Source organism: Prunus avium, chromosome 6 (assembly GCF_965620075.1).
Source record: "Prunus avium chromosome 6, drPruAviu1.hap1.1, whole genome shotgun sequence".
NCBI classification, from domain to species: Eukaryota; Viridiplantae; Streptophyta; class Magnoliopsida; order Rosales; family Rosaceae; genus Prunus; species Prunus avium.
The window spans coordinates 37,349,481-37,360,292 of NC_142289.1; the positions used below are offsets into that span (position 1 = coordinate 37,349,481).

The following is a 10,812-nucleotide window of genomic DNA, read 5'->3' on the forward strand; positions in this document are numbered from 1 at the left end:
AGGGAAGCCCAATTCGTAAGCCCTTGAAGTTGCTGGTCATGCTGACCTCAGGATGAGCTATTATTTCTGGTTGGAAGCTTGGTCATGGTGACATGAAGATGAGCTAGGGCTGCTGGTGGGATTTATTAGTGAAGTGCATCAACCAATTCAGATTTTATAATGCAAGTGTTGTATGCATTAGTGAAGTGCATCAACCATTTCAGATTTTATAAAACAAGTGTTGTATGCATTAGCCATACTTAATTCAGATTTTCAGCTTCCTTAGGCCTATATATAGTGAGGTTTCCCAAGCTTGTAAACACACCCCAAGGGGGGGAGCTCTCAAACACTTCTCTAGAGCTCCCTTCCCTTCTCTCCCTCAAATTCTCTTAGTTTTCCTTTCTAGTTCTCAATTGATTGTAACAACAATCCTTTTACTAAATTTTCCTTTAAGTCTTTCCAAGTTCTACTTTAATTTTCATCATTATGTAAATTCTTTTCTTTAGTCTCAAGCTTGATTAGTTTCCAAGTTTCAATTATGGTTCATGTTCTTATTCATTATGCTTATAAGTTAATATGCTAGTTTGAATGATTGATCACCATTAAGGCTTGCATGTTAGCTATCTTGGTTTGAATTAAGAGTATACACCATGCTTTAATTCGAATTGAACTATGAATAGGAAGAGTATGTATGGACATTCGACAACAGGGATTAGATACATGCTTGGTTGTTTAAATTGTTCTTCTATGCTTAATGGGTTCCTAATGCTTAATTTTAGGTTAGACAACAAATGATCAAATTAGGGAATTAGGAACACAAGGTTATGACCAAACACCATGGCTTAATCATACATTAGCTAGAATCAATCCGTTAATCTAATTGAACTTGGGAACTTATCCACTTGAGTTAGTTATTTTCTTTCTTCCTTGTTTTATTTATTTCCTTTCTTTTTCATTTCTGTTTTGTGTAGGGAAAATGAATTGAATCATTCAATCACCAATCCTCGTGGGATCGACCTCGCACTTACATACGCTATACTACCGAACGGCTCGTGCACTTGCGAGTATCACAAGTTGAGGATGCAACTGAATCCATTTTGGTGCAGCTGTATCTACACAACAGCCATCTAGTAACAAAACATTTCTACACCTCATAAACAACTAGAATAGGGATAGTCTCTCATAAAAGTGGTAAGAAATTTGCCAAGTCACATACCACTAGATGACTGCATTATGATTCTCCTATGTATATAAGAGTTTCTCTTGGTTACGATTGTCCCACGTATATAAGAGTATGTCTCGGTAACTAGACCAAGGAGAAATTGAGATCCTAATAATGAGCTTTCTACGGTTTATATTCTCATTGACACGTTTACTTATAAGTCATGGGAATAAGAAAAAAGAGAATATGAATTCCATTTTTGACTTCTCATGCATTTACTTACACATATAATAATAGTAGTTGATTTGATTCTCATTCCTTATCTTTTATTATTTTCATTATGTATAAATAAACATGTAATATGAATATATTTGTAATTGAAAAATCGCGGAGTTCATTATGCTTGTAACTTAAAGACTAGTTGCAAATCATTAGATTGTCGTATAACTAGATTACAATTTGCACTAAATATGGACCCTAATCGAATACACATACATACTTTCAATTTTAATCTTGAGCTGACCAAGTTTTGCGATGAGAAACAGTTGAAGAACTTCGATGGTGATGATGATGAATGAGATAAAAAGGACAAAGCAAAAATCAATTTCAAGCCGTCAAGGTGGAAACGTTGCTTAAAGTAATCGAATGGCCGAATCAAACACAAAAGAAGGCAACCCAATTCCAACTGCCACTTTCTTAATATGGGAAAATAGTGATGTACAAGTTTAAAGACCAAGCAACTTCAACCACAGATATGGTGGTTGCTTCTTTCGTGTACGGTTGTGTTGTGAGAGACATCCCAATTGTCGTTTTTGTTCAGATTGGTTAAATCCGTGCCATTATTATTAAAGAAATTAAAAAAACACCATTGCTGTTTTTTTTAATAAAACAAGGGATTAGGCTAGATTAGTAATTTAGAATATCTCCTGTAGAAAATAAATCATATAATATAACATTTGTATTGACTATCGAAACTCTTGACCATTTTAGTCAACTTTCACGTGGCTCCTCTCATCATTGGTGATATGGAATTGACATTTGGCATTAAAATCTTATACTAGTTTCTTTTTTTTCTTTCTTTCTGTTGAAGATCAAGAAAAATATGTTCATATGCCCTCACCTCTACCTAAACGATAAGTGCTTTGACTCTTAAATAATCGTATCGTTTTTATTTATTTTTATTTTTATATATAAAAGAAAAGGAACACTACAGAACAAAACCTCATCATCATGCACCTGAGGCTCTTTGTTCGAATCCGGCCTCCCTCAATATCTTATCGTTCTGAATAGAACAACAAATTTTTTTGGTACCTGACATTTTTCTTTGTTTTATACAATATAATTCAGGACCGTGTTTTCACTTCAATCCTTATATCAAGACTGTGTGGTACGGGAAAGTTAGCTTCTAGTTTACATAGCTGCACTAAAGTTTCTTTGTTAAAAAACAGAGAGAGAAAGAAAGCAGAGAGATGGGCAAGCAGGAAGGTGGTGGAGAAGAAAGTCTTCCTCCATTGTTTGAGAGCAGAAGAGCAAGATTTATAGGTTTGTATAGGGTTTTTGCATCCACAATATTGGTGGGTGTGTGTTTGATATGGGTGTATAGAGTTACAAACATCCCAAGAGCTGGAGAGGCAGGGAGGTGGGCTTGGATTGGTATGCTCATGTCTGAGTTCTTGTTTGGGCTGTACTGGATCATTACTCAGTCTCCTAGATGGAATGTTACTTATCTTCAACCTTTCAAGGACAGGCTCTCTCACAGGTTTTGCTAGCTCTCCATCTCAGTTCATAAAGTAACAACTAAAAACAAATATTGAAAAAAATTTAGATTCTTTTTCAATCTAGAAAATTGTATAATAAGTGTATTTTTAGTTTGCTTTTCAATAAAGAACTTGTACAATCTAAGGTGTTCTTCTGATAGCAAAAACTTTGCATCAGGTAAGTCATGACAAAAAGGTTCAATTTTGATATCAATCTCTATTTTTCTAAGTCCAAATCCCCACTTTGTTTTGCATTTTCTTGTTGTGTGGAGTTTGAAAATTGGATTTCTAATTAATGAAGTTCTTATGATTCTTTGCATATTACAGATATGAGGACAAGTTGCCGGGAGTTGACATTTTTATATGCACTGCAGACCCCAAAATGGAGCCACCAACTTTGGTGATTAACACTGTCTTGTCAGTGCTGTCCTACAATTATCCAACTGAGAAGCTGAGTGTTTATCTTTCCGACGATGGCAGTTCAGAATTCACTTTCTATGCTCTCTTGGAGGCCTCTCGTTTCGCTAAGTATTGGATACCCTTCTGCAAAAAGTTCAGTGTTGAGCCAAGGTCACCAGAGGCCTACTTTGCCCTGCACTCTGATGTGCATGACATCAAGTATGGTCAGGAATGGCTGGAAATCAAGGTATAAAAAAGTGCCAAGTTTTGCTAAATCAGTGTTTTAGATAATTGACTAAGTATGCATGTGAAATGGCTAATTTAGCTGACATTTACATGTTTCCAAAGAAACTTCATGAAGAAATGAAGAATCGGATCGAATCTGCTGTTGCAACGGCAGAGATTCCAGTAGAAATAAAGAAGCAACACAAGGGGTTCTCAGAATGGAACCTTAAAGTTGCAAAGAATGATCATCAGTCGATTGTACAGGTATGTAATTCGTGAATTGGTTGATCTTTATCTGATACTTTTGTAATTTTGTTTTTTTTTGTTTGTTTCATTACTCTGTCCCTCTTATTTCCTTTGAAGATTATAACTGATGGAAGAGACATAAATTCCGTGGATAATGATGGATGCCGGTTACCTACGATGGTGTACATGTCACGAGAAAAGAGACCTCAGCAGCCACACAACTTCAAAGCTGGAGCTCTGAATGCACTGGTTAGCTTTAGTTTCCTTACTTCCAACTACATTGCTGACACTAATTTTAACTTGTATATCTTTCAATCGCATTTAAAATATTTCACAATTGTGCTTTTAACTTGAAATTTGTAAGTATTATGGAGACTGAAAAAAGGTAATTTCCCTTGTGCAGCTGAAAGTGTCATCAGAGATAAGCAATGCACCCTTCATCCTCCTCTTGGACTGTGACATGTATGCAAACAATGCAGACTCAATACGAGAGGCATTATGTTTCTTCTTGGATGAAAAGTATGGCCCTGAGATCGCTTACGTGCAACATCCACAGGGCTATAACAATCTCACCAAGGATGATATCTATGGAAATGAATGTTTCGTTGTTAACGCGGTGAGATATCTAGACCATGGTTATATAATTGCGCTTACTTTCAAATTAACATATCATGGTTGGTTGTCATGCATGAAGGTTGAACTTGCTGGATTAGGTGGATATGGCACGGCCTTGTTTTGTGGCACTGGATGCTTCCATCGAAGAGAATGCCTTTTTGGAAGGAAGTATTCCAAAGATTATAGAGGACATTGGAACGTAGAGAGCCAAAAGACTATTGACAGAAGTATCAAAGAACTGGAGGAATCTGCAAAAGCTCTTATCAGTTGTAGCTATGAGAAGGGTACTCAATGGGGCAAAGAGGTCTCTCTCTCTCTGCCTATCACTCTTTCTCAAACATGCTAATTTTCTACCCTTTCAATATTAGTCTTGAAGATCATGATGAGATATATGTTATTTTTATGCAGATGGGATTGATATATGGGTGTCCTGTTGAAGATATTGCTACTGGCTTGGCAATTCAATGCAGGGGATGGAAATCGATCTATTATAACCCAGAGAGAAAAGACTTTCTGGGTGTTGCTCCAAATACCTTAGATATAGCACTTATTCAACATAAGAGGTGGTCTGAGGGCTTGTTTCAGATATTTTTCTCCAAATATTGCCCTTTCATTTATGGGCATGGGAAGATACACTTGGGTGCCCAGATGGCATATTGTATCTACCTTCTGTGGGCTCCAGTTTCCTTCCCAACTTTGTATTATGTGACTGTTCCTCCTCTTTGCTTGCTCCATGGCATTCCCTTGTTCCCTAAGGTACCTCAATCTCACTCTTTTATGCTTTGGTGGAAAAAAACATTAGTTAACCCAATTGCTTCCTAAAATCTGTGGTCTATTAAGCTACTATTCAATCACATTGGAATTGTTGGTTTTTAATTGATTGATGTTTTCATTTCAGGTGTCAAGCCTGTGGTTCCTAGCATTTGCTTATGTATTTATAGCCAAGAATGTTTACAGCATAGTTGAAGCCCTGAGAAGTGGTAGCACACTCAAAGCATGGTGGTACTTACAACGAATGTGGCTGATCCGAAGGATCACTTCCTACTTCTTCGCCTTCTTCGATACCATAAAGAGGCAACTGGGGCTATCTGAGACAGAGTTTGCCCTCACTGATAAGGTGATCACAGATGATGTTTCAAAGCGGTATGAGCAAGAGATTATGGAATTCGGAACCGCAAGCATTATGTATACCGTGTTAGCAACATCGGCATTGCTGAATTTTCTGAGCTTAGTTTGGGGAACAAAGAGAGTTGTTATGGACAGGCATTACAAAGCTTTAGACCAGTTGATCAGCCAGGTTATTCTTTCTGGCATATTAGTTCTGATCAATTTACCGGTGTACCAAGCGCTCTTCATCCGCAGCGATAAAGGCCATATACCATCCTCTGTCATGTTCAAGTCAGTTTTTTTGCTTGCACTGGCCTGCCTGATGCCTATATACTAGGAAAGCTAGCTGAAAGATTGATGAACAGTTATCATGATATAAACTAGCATTTTTACTTGGGCACATGCTCATGGAAAGAGTGCTTTATTTGCTCATTTGTTCCATTTTATCTTTTTCTCGTTGAAAGTTATAATTAAGATGTCGTTACATTCAAATTTATTTTATTCACAGACACTATATGATCTGACCGAAAAAAGACACTATATGAAAGTTCATATTTTGTGCGAATTTGTTGAGAGTATTTGTCCCACATTGAAAAGTTAAGGGACCTAGCCTGAGTGTATAAGAAGTTGGGCTAGTCCTTTATAACCAATTAATTTTAGGATGGAACCTCAACTTCTTTCAAAAATTGATATGGAACGTTAACAATTTAGCCCCTTATAGTAGAAAACAAACAATATATTCAGTTTATGTGATTCGACAAAGGTGACGAATGTGATTCATCATAGAGCTAGCTCAAGCCTTCGTTTGTTTTTTTTCGGCTTTGTCAATATTGAAAGCAATCAACCTGTCTAGTAATAACGTCCATTTCTAATTAACAACTCAAGGAGTTGTACCTAGACTTTGTTACTTTCATTGCACTAACATAAAAAATTAAAGTCAACATTTCACAACATCCGCACTAAACCATTGGTGGACGCATGTATTAATAATTGTCAACAATAATATTTAGCTAGTGGCAGACAAAAATGTCCTTATTCCACCATGGCAGGTGTCATTCATGCTACGCTATATATAACCACAAGCACACAAATATATCATATAATTATCCATTTTGAGAGAGAGAGAGGGAGAGAGAGGTCGGTCGGTCTGAATTATCAGATGGGAAAGGAAGAAGGGTATTTACCATTGTTTGAGACAAAGAGAGCCAAGGGAATAGTTCTATATAGGATTTTTGCAGCATCTATATTTGCAGGCATATGTTTGATTTGGGTTTATAGAGTAAGTCACATACCAAAAGCAGGAGAGGATGGAAGGTTTGGGTGGATTGGATTGTTGGGCGCTGAGCTATGGTTTGGTTTTTACTGGATCCTCACTCAAGCCTCCAGGTGGAGCCCTGTTTATAGGCACACCTTCAAGGACAGGCTCTCTCAAAGGTACCTACTTTCTTATATGCATCTCTCTTTTTGGTAAATCATTTACTTCATGTTACTCTGTCTATTAGTAATGTATATTTTAATCACTTTAGAACAAATAAGTTGTGTCTATGTATTCAACAACTGTCGTCCGTGAAATTTGAACAGATATGAGAATGAGTTGCCGGGGGTGGACATATTCGTGTGCACGGCAGACCCCACAATAGAGCCACCAATGATGGTGATAAACACTGTTTTATCAGTCATGGCTTATGACTACCCACCAGAGAAGTTGAGTGTGTATCTCTCAGATGATGGAGGCTCAGAAATTACATACTTTGCCCTCTTGGAGGCTGCCAAATTTGCTAAGCATTGGATACCTTATTGCAAGAAATACAACGTGGAGCCAAGATCACCTGCTGCTTATTTTGTTTCTTCTGATGATGCAGTTGATGATGATCATAACCAGGCTGCTGATTTGGCTGCTATTAAGGTACTAATTAATTTCCTTATTAAATTGAAGGCCAAAAGTCACTTTTGGTCCCTATAGTTTGGCACTTCAATCACTTTTGACCATGTAGTTTCAATTCCGTCAATTTTGCCATTGTAGTTTCGTATTTGTAGCAATTCAAGGACAAGTTAGTATTCTTGTCAATTTCTTTGACAGTGCAAGGGGCAATTTCGTCAACCCAAAACCCTTGAGTGTAAAAGTTCATATGAAACTCTCCCATTTTCATATTAGGGCTTGAAATTCAACCTCTAATCCCAATTTTTGAAGAAACTCTAAACCCAAATGAAATTGAAATTACAGGGTCAAAAGTGGTTGAAGTACCAATTAATTTTGTCATGACCAAAAAGGTAGACAGATAACATAGAAAATGTTTAAAGAGGTCAACAATTAATTTTCTTTTAAAAAAAGAAACGTATCAGTTACGAGTCTTGTGTCAGGGGGTCAATAATTTAAAACTAATTTGTCTTTGTTTATTATTATTTTTTAAAATGGTGATCATGTGGTCATTTTTGGATGGCGATGTGGGACTGAGTCCCTGATAACCTGAATTGGGTCATTGTTTGGTTCTGGTTCAAAATGTGAACTACTGATAACCTGAATTGGGTTTTTCATTGAGGCATACAGCCAGCCAATACCTCTCAATGGAGAAAACTTCCCTATAACGGAATGTACGAATGATCGTGTACAGCCAGTTACACCTAAGATTTTCTTCCGTCATTCATTAAAAAAAAAAACAGTGAATCCCATACGCATTCTTACGAAAGAAGTGTACACAATGAGTTTTCATAATTTTGAGTTCTGCAAGCTGAGATTTGGAGACTCATAACTTTGCCAAAGTTCTTTTGGAAAGTAACACTGCACATGTTGCTGGAGGATCATGGACATGGAGCAGGAGCATACAAATATGATAAGTAGTGACAATAGGCTTATTATTTTTATAAAAAAAATTAAATCACTAAAATGGTAAAACCAATAAAACAGATTGCATTGATTAATTTAGTGATAGCTGCCTTCTCAATTTGTCCATGTAGAAATTATACAAAGACATGGAGAATGAAGTTGAAGATGCTGTGAAGCTAGGCCGCATTTCAGAAGAAGTAAGATCAAAACATAAAGGCTTTTCTCAGTGGGATACATATTCATCACGACGTGACCACGACACCATTCTTCAGGTATGAAATTTTGATCTTCACTGTTTAGAAATGGAAGATAATAATGTCTTAATTTGAGCTATTGACATACATAAACACACATTAATTAATGTATTATACTATCATCCTTTCCATTTTTCTCAGATAGTAATTGATGGGAGAGACCTAAATGCAACAGATGTTGAAGGGTGTGTGTTGCCAACTTTGGTGTATTTGGCTCGAGAAAAGAGACCTCAATATCACCATAACTTCAAAGCTGGCGCTATGAATGCATTGGTAAACTAGTAAAAAGAAACTCAGTTTCATTTCAAGCTATATTTTTGGCAATATTTTCTTTGCTAGAGAGACTAAAAAGGTGCTTCCAAAATCATCAAGTATTGGTGTGTTTGTTGATACTGCAGAAATTTCTATAATTCAATGTTAATTTGTTATGTGATCCTTTGTGCTGCAGATAAGGGTATCTTCAAACATTAGCAATGGGCAGGTCCTTCTTAATGTAGACTGTGACATGTATTCAAACAACTCTAAGGCCGTAAGGGATGCACTTTGCTTCTTAATGGATGAAGCAGAAGGCAATGAGATTGCCTATGTACAGTTCCCACAGAATTTCGAAAATGTTACTAAGAATGAATTATATAGCAATTCATTACGAGTAATCTGCGAGGTGAGTAGGCGTTCGTGAAGTTATATGATGTGGAGTTAAACTTATTTAAGTGAAGTTTTATAATGTTTTAATATTTATGGCTGACATGTTAGGAATTCTATGTTTGTGGGAATTGAAGGTGGAATTCCATGGTTTGGATGGTTATGGGGGCCCTCTATATATTGGAAGTGGCTGCTTTCACAGAAGAGATACTCTTTGTGGGAGGAATAAGTTCATAAAGGGATGTAAGAGTGAAATGAAGTGGGAGATTAGTAGAAAGAGAGAAGAAACTGGCATTCATGAATTAGAAGGAAATTCGAGAAGTCTTGCAAGCTGTGCATTTGAAGAGAACACTGAATGGGGAAAGGAGGTCTTTATTTCTCTCTCCATCCACACACACACAAGTGTACAATAGTTTGAGCTTAATGAATCTCTATAATTTGCAGATGGGTTTGAAATATGGATGTCCGGTTGAAGATGTGATAACGGGGTTATCAATCCAATGCCGCGGATGGAAATCAGTGTATTGCAATCCCACAAGGAAAGCTTTCTTAGGAATAGCTACAACCACACTGTCGCAGACACTTGTGCAGCATAAGAGATGGTCAGAAGGTGATTTCCAGATTTTGTTTTCTAAGTACAGCCCTGCATGGTATGCACATGGAAATATTAGCTTAGGTCTTCAACTTGGATACTGTTGCTACTGCTTCTGGGCTTCCAATTCCTTGGCAACCCTATTTTACTCAATTATCCCTTCACTTTATCTCCTTAGAGGCGTTTCGTTATTTCCGCAGGTATGGTTCCTCTGTCATTCATATTAATTAGTTTGTCACAACCTTCCATAACATTTTCCCTTTTCTCAATGTCTGTAATAATGAGTTTTGTTTTGTCGGTTTAGGTCTCAAGCCCTTGGCTCATACCATTTGCATATGTGATAATTGCCAAGTACACTTGGAGCTTTGTGGAGTTTCTGTGGTCTGGTGGTACAATCTTAGGTTGGTGGAACGACCAACGTATATGGCTTTACAAGAGAACAAGTTCCTACCTGTTTGCCTTAATTGATACCATTTTAAACTCCCTCGGATATTCTGATTCAGCATTTGTAATAACAGCCAAGGTTTCTGATGAAGATGTTTCGCATCGATACGAGAAAGAGGTTATGGAATTTGGAGCCTCGTCTCCAATGTTTACCATACTGGCAACGCTTGCATTGCTCAATTTGTTCTGCTTTCTTGGTGTTGTAAATGAAGCAATCATGGGAGAGGGCATGACAAACCTTTATGAGACAATGCCTCTGCAAATTCTTCTGTGTGGGGTTTTGATTCTCATTAACGTACCATTGTACCAAGCCCTCTACCTAAGGAAGGACAAGGGAAAGATGCCGAGCTCCATAGCCTTTAAATCAATGGCATTTTCTGTATTTGCATGTATATGTTTTAAATATTTGTATTAAAAAAGGTTTCTTCATTGACCATTATATAAAATCAATGGCAATTAGGGCTATCTCAAACAGATATTGCATCACTAATAAGGTGGTCACTAAGGATATGTCAAAAGGGCATGAGCTAGAGGTTATGCAGATTGTGTTGCCAATTGCCTGCTGC

The 10,812-nt window shown here is 37.1% G+C and overlaps 2 protein-coding genes across 3 annotated transcripts; both read left to right on the plus strand.

Annotated features, from left to right (window-relative positions):
- Positions 1-2,235: 2,235 nt before the first annotated feature.
- On the plus strand, positions 2,236-6,055 carry LOC110760171 (cellulose synthase-like protein E6). Of its 2 annotated transcripts, XM_021962388.2 has the most exons (8): positions 2,240-2,900; positions 3,226-3,544; positions 3,646-3,786; positions 3,886-4,017; positions 4,172-4,384; positions 4,463-4,687; positions 4,792-5,139; positions 5,282-6,055. In XM_021962388.2, exons 1-8 carry the CDS (start codon positions 2,611-2,613, stop codon positions 5,825-5,827), a joined length of 2,214 nt encoding a protein of 737 aa, XP_021818080.2. In that variant the 5' UTR covers positions 2,240-2,610; the 3' UTR covers positions 5,828-6,055. The 2 variants fall into 2 exon arrangements, with proteins under 2 accessions (XP_088111902.1, XP_021818080.2); XM_088255776.1 differs by having other exon boundaries at positions 2,236-2,900; positions 4,172-4,687.
- A 555-nt stretch (positions 6,056-6,610) lies between these two features.
- On the plus strand, positions 6,611-10,711 carry CSLE1 (cellulose synthase like E1). The gene is made up of 8 exons (XM_021962419.2): positions 6,611-6,924; positions 7,072-7,396; positions 8,446-8,586; positions 8,710-8,841; positions 9,017-9,229; positions 9,348-9,578; positions 9,655-10,002; positions 10,107-10,711. The coding sequence occupies exons 1-8, from the start codon at positions 6,650-6,652 to the stop codon at positions 10,659-10,661; spliced, it is 2,220 nt and encodes a 739-aa protein (XP_021818111.2). The 5' UTR covers positions 6,611-6,649; the 3' UTR covers positions 10,662-10,711.
- The last annotated feature ends 101 nt before the right edge of the window (positions 10,712-10,812 follow it).